The sequence below is a fragment of the Sinocyclocheilus grahami genome, unplaced genomic scaffold (assembly GCF_001515645.1).
Source record: "Sinocyclocheilus grahami isolate Dianchi unplaced genomic scaffold, SAMN03320097.WGS_v1.1 scaffold427.1, whole genome shotgun sequence".
Classification (NCBI taxonomy): domain Eukaryota; kingdom Metazoa; phylum Chordata; class Actinopteri; order Cypriniformes; family Cyprinidae; genus Sinocyclocheilus; species Sinocyclocheilus grahami.
In genome coordinates, this window is record NW_015505606.1 from 126,368 (window position 1) to 141,446 (window position 15,079).

The 15,079-nt window shown below is 35.6% G+C and overlaps 1 protein-coding gene across 1 annotated transcript in view; it reads right to left on the minus strand.

Moving 5' to 3' along the window:
• LOC107551563 (neurotrypsin-like) overlaps positions 1-15,079 on the minus strand; it is a 37,263-nt gene that overhangs the window by 15,122 nt on the left and 7,062 nt on the right. The window contains exons 3-8 of the mRNA XM_016233204.1: positions 12,617-12,795; positions 12,362-12,506; positions 8,834-9,012; positions 8,255-8,396; positions 7,968-8,164; positions 533-674 (exon numbers count right to left, since the gene is read on the minus strand). Of these exons, the coding sequence (XP_016088690.1) occupies positions 533-674; positions 7,968-8,164; positions 8,255-8,396; positions 8,834-9,012; positions 12,362-12,506; positions 12,617-12,795 (984 nt within the window). The remainder of the gene's footprint in view (positions 1-532; positions 675-7,967; positions 8,165-8,254; positions 8,397-8,833; positions 9,013-12,361; positions 12,507-12,616; positions 12,796-15,079) is intronic.

Here is a 15,079-nt window from a genome sequence, read left to right on the forward strand (position 1 = left end):
ATGGTACATCATGCTAACACCACTTAACATGCTAACAATGCCTAAGAACACTTGTTAAGAAATACGACAGTACCTAGATACATGCTAGCAGTGCAGTCGTGGTCTGATGTGGTTTTTAGTGATCTTATGAGGTCTAATTGGGTCTGGATAGGTTTACTGGGGACCGAGCTGATTTGATGTTTTAATGAGGTTAAATGGCACCTGAAATGGTCTAATGCGGCCTTTGTGAGATTTTAATTGTTTTCCTGTCTTCATCTGACTTTCTTTCTGACAATAAAACCTTCAAACCTAAACTTTTAAAACTATTTCATACTTTCAAACCAGGCTTTGTCAAGCCAATATCAAAGTTTGTCATCAAACCTAATTTATTTTGTTTACTGCTTTAGTGTGTGTATTTAAGTGTTAAATTTAACATTTCAGGCATTGCCAACATTACATTATTCTACCTTAATTTTACCAGGTATTACATGACATGACACAAAATGACTCAACATAGACGGCTATTCAGTTGACCCTGAAATGTTGATGTCACCTGTAACCCAGCTGTCTGCACACCACCTCTGCATCCCGATCCGTCCATCCGTCATCACAAACCGTCCCCCACTGGCCAGCTACCAGGATCTCCACACGCCCCTCTCTCTCATTCTCTCCGCCCACCAGTCTCACAGGCATACCTGATAGAAAGGTAAAACAAAATACATAAATGCACACATGCTGCATTTCACTATTATCAGCAGGTGGTAGTGCAGTGGTTAAAGATCTGATTGGCTGTAGGTTTAAAGTAGAGGTTTGACCGCTAATATAATATAATAGATATATGCATTATATATTATGTATAACATTTAAAAGGGATAGTTTACCCAAAAATTTAAATGTTGTCATTTACTCAAATCTGTATGCATTCACAAAGGAAAATAGTTTCTAGGAATCTTGGTATCCAAACAGTTCAGTAGATAGCCGTTGACTTTCTTAGTATGGAAAAAATACTATGGAAGTCAATGGTAACTGTTTGGTTACCAACATTCTTCAAAATAGCTTCTTTTGTGTTCAACAGAGAAAAAAAAACTCAGATTTGTAACAACTTGAGGGTATGTAAATGATGACAGAGTTTTCATTTTTGGGTGAACTATCCCTTTAAGGATGGCAAATGAGACTCGCATAAATATACACAATATCTATTGAAAATTCTTGGAACTTGGAATTTTTGGAACTCAAAATTGTGCATTATACTTAGACAAGAGTTTCAATAACTTTTTAAGCTGGTGCCAATCATCCAAAACATATGGGTGAATATCTTTTGTTCAGTTTAGTTCTTTAATGATGAAGATGATTAACCTGGGGTGGCTCATAGAAGACTAAACCCATGACAAGTGTACTGTGAGTGACTCTGGATAATAAAATGTCTACTGAATGACAAATATCTATTCGACAGACGTGGTTCCTATTGTATGCGTAACACATCTCTGGTTTAAAGAGTTCACTTACTCGCCCTCGCATCAACTTGTTCCAAACCTGCATGACATTCTATCTTCTGTGGAACACAAAAGAAGACATTCTGAAAAAGTTCTCTTTTGTTTAGTTTTTTAATGTCCATACAATGAAAGTCACTTAAACTCACTATCTGAAATTAATTTAAACAATAGAGGAAATGAGGGAGGCTATGGAAGGACAACTTGCGTCCATATATATATATGTGTGTGTGTGTGTGCGCGTAACACAGTAAGAGGCATAAAAAACACTTGGTGCTGGAGGGACAGCTTTAGGTTTCCACTCATGGAACACCTGCCTCCACTTACACATAACACAGACGCACAGACACACACACAAACGCAATCAATCACCAGCTACAGACCCGTCAGCAATATCAGCGACACTCTCTGTGCAAGAAAAAGAAAACATGACTTACTAACAACACATTCATACACATTTGCAGCCAAAATTAATGTATAGCAAAATTTGTTTATAAAACTGATAGTTCTGATTCTAAATTCTGATTAGACAAGTAATTTAGGCATAGTCATGACTGCACAATATAGCTGAAACTTACATGAATGTGCCAAGTTGCTTTATTGCGTGACAACCATGCACAGCCTACAGGCTTGGATTATTTTAGATTTACAAGTTTGATTATTATCACTACCACCTGAGTCCATTTACAGCAACTTAGTGCACAGCTTCTCATGGCCTACTGCTTTGCTACATATTCTATGTTAACAAAACATACAACTTTATGAACATCTGCAATACTAATCATTCCTAAAGCTTGAAGTTCATTTCTCACAGTCATGTCTCACTTGTCAGCAGTTACTCAATTACTTTTTTTATTAAATAAAATTTACTTCGTAAAGCCTTCAGCACCAGCGGCACACACATACACTCACATGTGATAACCATCCATGCTGAAATGTTTTTTTCAGATGGTCTCTACTCTTCATCAGCTCTGTTGAGGAGACATCATAAAAAACACTCCAAAAATCACACTTAGAAAGATTTTATTTATTTGGACATGTTTCTACTGAGTGAGAACCTGAGTGTTTGTATATATATATTGGCCATCTTTCATTCTTATATATTGCCATTCAAATGTTTGAGGTCGGTAAGGTTTTTTAATGAAAGAAAGTCTGTTATGCTCACCAAGGCTGCACTTATTGGATCCAAAATACAGTAAAAGCTATATTATGAAATAAAATAACTGCTTTCTTTTTTTAGATATTTTAAAATGTATTTCTGTGATGGCAAAGCTGAATTTTCAACAGCCATTACTCCAGTGTTACACGATCATTTTAATATACTTATATTGTGCTCAAGAAACATTTTTATTTGTTTTATGAAAATGGTTTCAGATCTCAGCATTTGAAACATTATTATCAATGTTGATATTTTTGTGGAAACTGTGATACATTCAGGATTCTTTGATAAATAGAAAGTTCAACAGAAATCCTTTATATGTCTTACTCATCATATTTGACCAATTTAATGTGTCCTTGCTGATTAAATTTATTTATTTTTATTTTTTTAAATATCTAACTGACCCTAGCTTTTGAATGGTAGTGTATACTGTATGGTTTGTGAGAGAGAGATAAAGAGACCCAGATATAGATATTGAGTAATCATCCATTTAAAAATTAAGTCAATGGAGTCGCAATAGCAGCATAACTGACAGAATATTTCCTGTTAATCACATCAGACATCACTTTGCAGATTTTGTAGAGAAATCTGTTGATTTCTGCAGAATGCTTTTAAGCATGATCAAATAAGTTAAATGGAGCTGAGAGTACTACTAACTGAAATGAATGACTTTGTGAAGGACGGGTGTTCCGGTCCAGTGGAAATCTGAGTTTTGTGGGCACAGACCCTTATGGATTCCATGTGGCTCACATGCAAGTAGGAACTACATTTAAGCTCAATCAGTGAAAAAGAAACATTATTTAAGCTCTGAGAGTTTCCCATAGAGCTACACACACCACATTTTCATAAAACCATCAACTTGACAGGGAAAGTCCAGTACGTTTGTGTGCATGTAAGATGAATTCAAGAAGCAAATCAGGAGGAAACACTTAGGGTAGTAATAAACAGTAATACAAAACAAATTGTCCCCAGAAGGTAGCTAAATCTCACAAAAACTCCATTTGGAGACATCCAGTTACATCCTCAATAGGAAAATAGGATTCATAAATAAAAATGTAATATTTTACTCTGAAAAATTTTAAAAATAATAATAATAATAATTAAAAAAAAAAACTGAAGTCTATCGCATACAGCCATTTAGATTTTTTTTTCACTTTAGATTTTTGTGTGTGTGTGTCCATATATAAAAGAGTACTGAAATGTGTTTGATGAGAACACTAAGAACTGGAGACTTCTTTAGTCTTTAGTTTATACACACACAAAAACACACTCATCTAAATCCATTTGAGTAAGATGAATTAAAGAGGGAGAGCTGCTCTATAGTGAAGTCTCTTGAAAGCACCGGCTACTCTGTCCAAAGTCAATAAAGTTAAATCAGCCAGAGAGTGCAGGAAAAATAACTGCAGCAGGGCATTTACACACAAACAATAATATCTAGTGTGTGTATGTGTGAGTATGCAACTGACACACTCCTCACCGGTTCCCAGTTCCAGTGTTGTCACTCATTCTGTTACTCACACTCTGACTGGCCTGCTGCCCATAAAGATCTATTACACACACACACATTCTTTTCTCTATTTTACAAAAGGGTTCTAGGACTGTGGGGAAAAGTGGAAAACAACTAGAAAAAGAGAAAAGCAGCAAAATAATGTGAAAGTACTTGTATACATAACAAATATGTAACAAGTCGCACTTAGGATATTTGGTTACACTTTATTTTAAGGTGTCCTTGTTACAGTGTAATTATACATGTAAATACTGAGTAATATTAATTAACTACATGTACTTACTATATGGTTAGGGTTGGGATTAGGGGTTGGATTAGGGTTACTTGCATGTAATTATGCAAAATGTATTGTTATTATAATAGTAAGTACATGTAACGTGCAACAAGGACACCTTAAAATAAAGTGTTACCAGATATTTAATTCGTAGTGACACATGTGAAGGGTAAACAAGATAAGATAAGATAAGAATAAGATAAGATAAGAATCTGTGCCAAAAATTTAAATAAGAATCTGTGTCAAAAATGAATGTACATTAAGGCAGGAAAAATGTGGTCTTGCAGTATAAAAGCATCCATACAAATCTTTTGCAGTCTATTATTTTGTAAATATTACAACAAAATTGACGCGTGACGCTCATAAAAAACTGTCTTTGTTGTACTGATATTCAAATGTATGTTCTTGTGTTTGAAATTTCTTAATTTCTTTTGTTACTCAATTCAATTTAACTATATTTTAAATAAATATAATTAAATTAAATATTTAATAAATATTACATTAAAAAAATGAATGCAATTGCTGTATTTTACTAATTACCATTGTTTTCATTTAGGTTAAATGAATTTATGTAAATTTTTCAACCTAGTCTGAGGTAGAGCTACAATCATGAAAATGAGGTGAATTCTGTCATCTGGATGTGTAGCAGTGTTTTCCATATGTACATTTAACTGTATGTCTGTCTGGACCCGGTAAAATCATCAGCTCTTTATGAAGCTCAGCAGGAGTCAGCCATGATAAGTCTAGTGGCAGCTGTACTTGTTAAACGTCTGACTTCATGCCCTCTGACCATTAGCAGAACTCGTTCGGTCTGTCTTGAGGTAGTTGATACACAATGGTAAATCAAAGCTAAATCCTAATAAGATATCAGAGATCTTTCAACAAAAGATCTGTTATATCATAATTCTCCATTTGGATTTTGCATACATATATATTTAGTAGTGTGTGTGATATAACGTTCAACTGATAGACAGAATCAGCCTTCTGACAGGGGGAATTCAGGTTTTATTTGTGCGTAAATGGGTGTACATACACTATCCCTTGTGCCACATGAACTACAGGTGTAGAGGCATCACCACATCAACCCCATTATAGTCAGCATAACTCTGAAGTGCTCATATAAAATATATTACCTCACATATCAGAACCATATGGAGTGAACATAAGAGTATTTTAAGCATGGGCGTCGGAAGCAAAATAAATGTGGGTGGGTCCTCCCCCCTCAAAAAAATTACTGGAGTATATGCCATTTTCTGTAGTCTGGTGCCTTTTAATTAACGGAGTGTTTATTTACACAAAGTGTAAATAGGCCGCCTTATTCATAGGGGCGATTTACATTACCTCTGCCCACTAACATCACAACATTAGAAAAGACGGCTACTACATCACGTTTCCAGTGGCGTAAGTGGTAAAGCGTGTAGCGGAGTGTTTTTGACGCGAGCGACCCGAGTTCACGACCACCTTTCGCCGAAATCGTTCTTCTCCCTTTTCACATCTCATATCACATCCGAAAGGCATTTGTTTTCAATAAAAATTCAAATTAAATAAAGCAAAGTAAAGTTGAAATAAAGTATCGGGTAGGGTTGTGTATCTGAGCAGCAGGTACGCTAAAAGAAGCTTTGTTTGCTTTGCTGTGTCGCGGGAGTGCAGCAGGCGCGAGTAGTGAAAACTCTAAATGGAGTTTAATTTATTAGGGCATTCGTCGTGTGGAATGGATTTGACTGAAGGCGCTCTGAAAAGTGCACAGACATATTTGCTGAATTAGAGACGGTAAAAGTGGGTGGGTCCAATATCATTGGTCTTCAAAAGTGGGTGGATCCTGTCCCACCCACATACAATGGTTCCGACGCCCATGATTTTAAGGGCCGTTCTACAAAATGAATCTCCTTTTTGCACCTAATTTGTGTAAACAACACAGCAGTTAAAATTACTTACACATAAAGAGTGTATTTTGTCATTAACAGTCGTTTAATAATAAGTAAAAACAAATCATATATTGTTAAATATTCTTAAAACTAACTTTAATAGCAGTATATCTGAACATTAAAGGGGTCATATGACATTGCTAAAAAGAACACTATTTTGTGTATTTGGTGTAATACAATGTGTTTATGCGGTTTAAGGTTAAAAAAACACATTATTTTCCATATAATGTACATTATTGTTTCTCCTCTATGCCCCGCCTTTCTGAAACACGTCGATTTTTACAAAGCTCATCGGTCTGAAAAGCGAGGTGTGCTCTGATTGGCCAGCTATCCAGTGCGTTATGATTGGCTGAATGCCTCAAGTGTGTGACGGAAATGTTATGCCCACTGATCAGTGGTTACGCCCCTTAACATACTGTGATGCCGTCTCCCAGCAGGACGAGACAAAACCAATAAAGCCCATTACAAATGAGGCATTTGTTGCATCCAGTGGGGACATAATTACTGATTATAATGACTTATACTGTCTTTTTACGCGTTGCGTTGCGTATCGCGCTGCGTAAACATAAAACCATATCTGCATTTGTGATCGGAGAAATGACAAACAACAAGCGCTACTCTACACTGCTCAAAACTCGCCGTTTGAATCATCATTGGCAAAGTATTTAAATATAAAAAACTTACTTACAGGCTGTGAGTCGGAAGCGCCAGACTGTCCTTGCAAAGTTGGAACTGCCCAACTTTATAGAAATAGCCTTTGTGCCACAGACGCATTGTAGGCTACTGGTTCAGGAAACAGTCCTCATCCTCCATAAAATGTGCAGCACACATCTGAATGTTTGGGTTGAACTGTTCTGGAACAGTGTTGTAAATACAGCTTAACCACTGATTTCTAGTTGTGTTCTCTTTTGGAAGGCCAAACAAAGTAATTTCGCTTTCACAACGAAACACACAGCGACTCCACAACATGGCAGCAGCAGCAACAGCAAGAATCAAAGTTACGCCTTCTTTCTTTGCGTGAACATTTGGGCGGCGTTATGCAAATCTTCCCACATAGTGAGGTAGATATGTGGGGGCGTTTTAGAATGAGCCATTTTAGGTAGGCGTAGTTGACTCTTAACTTTTATAAAGAATATCTCTTTGGATTTGAGACTTTAGTCTTTGCAGCTTTACAGATCTTCTTTATGCACCAAGAGCTTGTAACACTCCAAAGAGAAAGGAAAAATTGAAATCGCATCATATGACCACTTTAATGCTCACAATAACAAAGATCTTAGGTAATACATCAGAAAACTAATTTGGTAACAAAGTTGGAACTATAATGTATACCTTGAGAGAGTCACTAAATATTTTAATTGAATATTTTAATAGTGTATTTTGAAATTAATAGTGATTTATTTATTTATTCATTGACTGACAACCCTTATCAATAGACATTTTATTGTTAAATATTATTTAAAATGACTGATGTTACCCATTGAAGTTTGATTTTAATAGCATTACATTTTAACGTTTATGCCCACAATAACTGTACTGTAAAAACCAACTAAACTGTCTCTGGGGAAAGAGAACGTATATAAGGCATGTAAAATAAAGTGTGTGTGTGTGTACATGAGTGTATCAGAGCTCTTACTGGTGGGCACTCCATGTCTGGAGCGTTGGGGGTTGCACACAATGGCTACGTCTTGGTTGTGAGTGCAGTCATGTTTGAACCAGCCTCTCCGGCTGCAGTGTGTTACTGTGGGCTCTTTTCCTATACATCTAACATCATCCAGGAGAATGGGAGCCGCTGCCACCCCGAAACGCCCTGCCGACACACTCTCCCCTGACCTGCATCAACACAACACAATTAGCAAAGCAAAGCAGTCAATAATAAACACACTGACAATCAAATCAAAAATACATATTCAAAAATAATACCTGAAGCCCAGCTGCCTGCAGACGACCTGTGTGTTGGTTTGTGTCCAGCCATCATCACACACGGTCCCCCACTGACCTCTGTAATGAACCTCCAGTCTCCCCTCATAACCCTTCACACCCCCAACCAGACGCACTGCACCATCTGACAGAGAGAGAGAGGATCTCTTTACACCTGGTTTTATCATCAACCTCAGGTGAAACAATACATGAAAAACAATTCCTGCAAAATGTGTTTTAAAAAATGTCTCATAAGCCTTAAAATTAAGGTGTTAAGTGTATGTTTGATTAAAGAGCTCATGACATGAGAAATTAAATTGTCCTTGATCTTTTGACATGTAAGAGGTCTTTGTGCCATTAAAACATCCTGCAAGTTTCAAAGCTTATAACATCCTCCCAAGTACAAAAAAGCATTTATTTAACCAAACTCTAAAAACGTCTTTAAAGGAGTCATCCCCTAAAATATCCCTCTAAAATATATATAAGTATATATATATATATATATATATATATATATATTAACATTATAAGTCTGTTTCTCACACAGGTGTTGTCCATACTTGTATATATGTACATGTGTACCTGTAAGTGGGATGCAAGACACTCCAGCATCCTCTGTGTGGTCACAGTTGTGCTCCCCCCAGGCAGTTTTTGCACACTGCTCTATGGAAAGCTCATTTCCTGTGCAGCTCACCTCATCCAACAATACTCGCCCTGAGCCTGTGCCGAAATATGCTCCCACCCAAGCCTTAGCAATGCCCCTGTACACATACATCAGAAAAAACAAAGCAAAACAATACTTTAATAGAAAATTCTGAAGAATCTAACAACTCAAAGAAAGTGAAACAATCACTGTGTGGATAAAGAATAAAGCTGGCATCCCACAACCTGATTTTCTAGCTGATTTTCAGTCATTCATTTACATAGTCATTAGAAAATCAGAGGGAGTTGTTTGTGTTAGGCATCTCACAGCAGGTGGCCGCAGCTATTCAGAATCCTGCTAAGTTCCTCCAGAAGACAGAAGAATATCAAGTATGTTTGATATTATGATTCAGATGAGCTTCTTCTCACACTGAGGAACTTATAACCTCCTTTGTTTAAAAATAAGTGCAATAAGTTATTGTACTGAATGTACACTTGTAGTGTACTTTAAATGATAAAAGTATTTAGCAAAAACCGTAGTTGTAGAAATAATATTAATGAGAGAAAACCCACTTAAAAGCATCTTAACACGTTAAGTACACATTTAAAAATTGCACTTTTTAATAATGTTCAATTATGTTCTTAATAATCTTTTGTTGTCCTCTAAATAAGTAGATTTATTTGGATGTGTTGAAGGAATGTGGAAGCAGAACAGTCTATTATTTAATAAACAGGAATTTTTTTCTTACTGAAATTACACATGAATATATATTACAGCCCTAAAGGATAAAATTACTCCTTGATTCAGTTTATTACAATTGTTTATGTTAATATGATACCTCTTTTTTAATTCACATTGATTTTCAGGAAAAATGGGCCACTGCATAACAGGAAATGAAAGAGAAAAGTAAAAACAGATTGTAGATGCACTCATGTCCAAAACCATATTAATTCAAGTACACTAGTGGGCCACATTAAGAGTTTGCTATAAGATTATATATTTTTCAATTCTTTCTGTGATTAATAGGCAATCAAGCACAAAGTTCAGCAGTCAATAATCAGTGAAAGTTGAGAGGCAAATGAAGTGGAACTGCAATCTCCATCATGTGCACGAACCCACGCGTTTTATTCCAGCGAGTTTTTCCGCTCAATAGAGAGCCCTTCACATGAGTGATTATTATACAAACTCACACACACCTGCAAAGCTCACTTTTGGGCACCATTTATTCCGCCCGTCAGTATAATATAGTTGAAATGCTTGAAACAATCAACCTGATTCACATCTTGATCTTTCCATTCTCTCTTTCCGTTCCTCTGTAATTCCTTTCCTCCCTCTAAATCACCCTTTACGCCTCTTTGCCCTCTCATTCTGTGTTCCTCTGGCTCTCAACCTCTCATTATCTCCATTTTCTGTCTGTCTCTCACACTCTCACTTTCTTACTGAGAACACTTTGGCTTTGTGTGTCAGGAACCTCCCAAGAAAATATTTCACATTTTTATGCAGAGAAGACACTCTACTCCTCTCTTTCCCTCTCTCCATCTAACACTCCAACCTCCTCTCGATCTTCCTTCTCTTTTCACACATCTTGGTTGTACGAACGCCCTGGTGTTCTCTAAATAGATAGCTTGTTCCCAAGAAACCAGGTCAAGCCTCTATGGCTTTGTTCAGACAGGCAGATTTGTTTTGTCATTTTTTGTAGGGCTGTCAATTCATGAATTAAAAATAATGAATTAATTTAGAATAATAAAATATAAAAAACGAATTATAATGTAATATATAATGTAATTGGATTAAAAAACGATCCAAACCATATATACCATATATACTTTGAAATGTGATTCAACACATTCCAGTCCACGGGGCTGTCAATTCATGAATTAAAAATAATGAATTAATTTAGAATAATAAAATATAAAAAACGAATTATTAATAATAAATGTAAAATAAAAACAAATATAAATATTTGTTTAGAATTATAATTCAACTGTGATCAGCACATCATGTAATTAATGTAATTGGATTAAAAAACGATCCAAACCATATATACCATATATACTTTGAAATGTGATTCAACACATTCCAGTCCACATTTTTTTTTTTGTTATATAAGACACAACATGAATGTAATGGCCTTCGCAAAGCTCAGTAGTGTCTTCTGAATTCATTCATTCTTTCTCATAAGTGACATTCACCATGTATTGAATGGCAAGTAAGCATATGCATGAATGTGTTGTGACGAGTCAGAAGCGTGTGGATCCATTTGCAGCTTTTATTAGAATGGTCAGACAATACAAGGTCAAATACCGGCAAGGTAGAACAGTAGAGACAAGGCTGAGACAGAGTCGAGTACCAGGCGAGAGATCGGGGCAGGCGGCAAGCAATCAGAGTCCAGGGGAAACAATCCAAGTCGGGGCAGGCAGATAACGATCAGAGTAACGCGAAACAGTCCAATAACAGATGCACGGAAAATCAAACACAGGTAAAACGCTCGGAAATGACAGCCGGGGCAAATCAAGACTTCGCAGAGAATCCGTGTGTGTGAGTGGTTTATATGTGTGTGTATATGAGGTGCAGGTGTGGATGATTAATCAGTCCCAGGCATGAGGGGTGATGGGAATTGGAGTCCGAATGGAAATGTCTAATATTCGGGAGACGGTTCCCTCTGGTGGTGCGGAGGAGGCGGTAAGGGAGCCTCCTCTGTAACAGAATGTTGTCTGATGCATATAATAATTTCAGTGCCATGGCAAGATGGAAAGAAATTTCATTTTCTCTCTTTTTATATCTCTTTTTGTCATTACTATTGCAACCGATGTAGATTTACCAGACTAGACTAAATTATTTTCTGAGATATTTACTACCTGAATGGATCTGATTTAATTACAAAACAACTAAATCGGATCTGAAAACCAAAATAGATACATTTTGACTAAAATATATAAATATATACAAATATAATTTAGTGCAAATATAATTATTTGTTTATAATTGTGATTTATCTGATCAAATGATCAGCATATCGTGTGATTCATTTGATTAAAATTCAAACCCAATCCAAACTGCATGCATATGTGGTTTGAAATACAGTTCAATGCATTCCAGTCCAACAGTCAGATCAGATTTCAAGTATTTTTCGTCATATGGGACATAACATGAATGTAATGGTATACACAAAGCTCAGTAGTGTCTACAGCTGTCTGAATTCATTCATTCTCACGTGACATTCACTATGCATTGAATGACAAGTAAACATATACATGAATGCTGTGTCGTCTGATGCGTCTCATGTTTTCAGTACTACGATAAGATGAAATTATTATATTTCATATATATTCATCTTAATGGATCTGATTTAATTTCTGCAAAACAACTGAATGGGATTTGGACACATGACAAGTAAACAAATCCTGTAAAATTCAGCTCATTTACATTTGTGTGTGTGTGTGTGTGTGTGTATGTGTGTGTCTTACCCCAACCCCAGCTGCCTGCAGACCACCTCAGCATCATTATCATCCCATTGATCATCACACACTGTGCCCCACTGTCCTGCATGATACACCTCTACTCTGCCCTCATACGCTGATGGCCCACCAGAGAGACGTACTGGGACAAACACTGAAGCGGAACACACACACACACAAACTTCAAGTTATTTTCTCTTAACTTGAGAGTATATTTGTCATTATGTCTGTGTTTATGTAAAGACTGAGTGAGCGTATACATACCCTCCACTGGCGTGCAAGAGACGGCAGCTGCGTGACGGTTAACACAGTCTCCCCCGTTCCAGACGGTGCGATTGCACTGCAGTAAGTCCTCTTCCTGTCCATCACAGCACACAGTCTGCCAGTGAACTACAGACACCACCAGACGTGACAGAGGACTCACACGTGCACGCGCTCTATAGCTGAGACAGAAAAGGACAATAGGATGATTATTGTTTCATTTGTTTCTTTACCTGAGTCTTTTCTCAGCTATGCATTTAATTATTGTTTATGGTGTTTCAACTATTCATCTACCTTTGGTAAAGTCAGTAAATGGTAGATCAAATGATCTGAACCCTGGGGCCACAACCCCACTTGGGTTGCAATAGATGCCGATGGCATCACAAGACATTTCTCTAAAGTTTAGAATTTATTTAAATGAGCATAATTTTTATAGCCACCGGTATCGGAAATTACTCCTGTGTATTTGCCGGAACTCTCTTCTGTCCCTGCTGTAAGATATGGGGCCAGATTCACTAACACTTCCCATTAAAAAGAGTACTGTCAGGATTTACTAAAGACGTGTAGTAAATAAAACAAGCAATGAAAAGGCGTGGACATAGTCATTTTTGTGGCTGACCTTATTGCATATGCATTTGTAGGAAGAGAGTATTTATATTCATTTTGTTCTACATATCATGGCAACACTCTTTTTTGCATTATATTGCACATCATATCTGATCCCATAATCAGAATATATATTTAGCAGCTGTTGAAAGCCAATACTACTTGGAGAAAAAACAACTAAATCATAAGCATACATTAAGTAAAGCATACAAACTATTTTAAGTACAGTGTGTGTGTATGTGTGTGTGTGTATATATATATATATACAGTATATATATATATATATATATATATATACACACACACACACACACACACACACACAGGGGGGAAACTAAACTTGAAATAGCTTTTTTATTAAACAGTTGTTTACAAAACAAATTGCTTTTTCTTTAAATAAATATATTTATAATTACAATTTTCTTAGGTATAAAAATCTACCTCAGCTTATGCTCTAAACTATAGGGAGCCCTTTTACATTACCATAAGGTAATGACAACAGAGCCCAAACTTAAATTCAATTTCTAATTATTTTTAAATATAATAATCAACACTCAGTTTAAAAAACTGCACGAAATGGATTTTTAAATTAACTTCTAAATTATGAAATTTGTATTTGTTGTTTAAATATATTCAATTACACAGTGGCTGTCATAACTTGTTTCATAACAGATTTACTTAAACATAAAAAAATAATTAGAACATCACTATCAGGTAAAGTAAAATATAATGAGTCTAATATTCGCGAAATGCTCTTCTCTATACTTTATTTCTCCAGCAAAATACTGAGCTGTGGACACTGATGACATGCCTAGTTAAATGAACTATGTGACATTTTGTTTACAAGCTGTTTTACTGATGTCTTTCCGCGGTTGAAACACTGATTGAGTGATTACGTGAGACATGAAATGTTCATTCATGTTTTTTCACATTAAAACTGGTAGTAAAGAAGAAGAGATGATCGTGCTCCGCGCTGCAGTTTGAACTGAGGCGTTTATACAGTGATCTGTCGCGCCACATCAAAGAGTGTCAAAACAGCATTTATTGTTTGAATTTCCTGAAAAAAAGGACATCATTTGAAAGATGAGACTTTGTTTCTTATCAAAAGTAATAATATATAAAAGTTTCCAATGAAGTTTCACTCGTGCAGTGATTAAAACAATACTTCGGTACATACCGAAACGAAAGACATACAAAGATATGAATACGTGTACTGTTAAACCCCTAATATATTAGGGCTGGGTTTTGACACAAATTTCACGATTCGATTCGATTCTCATTCACAAGCTTGTGATTCGATTCGATTACCAATTCAATTCGATTCGATATGGATTATTTTGGATATATATATATAAGTGGGCTACATGCCAAATTTTCTAATGCTGTAAAATATACATGAGAGTCAGTTGGTACTACATTACTATAATACTGAAGGTTAAATTTGACTGATTTGTTAAAATTACACTTAATGAAGTTTTTAAAATAATAAAAATTACAATTACATAATAATATTTCAACTTCAATTCGTTTTTTTGAAATATAAACAATGGTGGCTCTCATAAAAACTTGATGGATTTATTCAAACATAAATTAAACATTGAAGAACAGTAAAATGTATAATGAATGTTATATGGTGCATATATTTAGCAAAATTCCCCTCTCTACAGTTTATTTTTCTATCTAACTAATGAGTTTATAAAATTTACTGATTTGTTAAAATTACACTTAATGAAGTTTTTAAAATAATAAAAATTACAATTACATAATAATATTTCAACTTCAATTCGTTTTTTTGAAATATAAACAATGGTGGCTGTCATAAAAACTTGATGGATTTATTCAAACATAAATTAAACATTG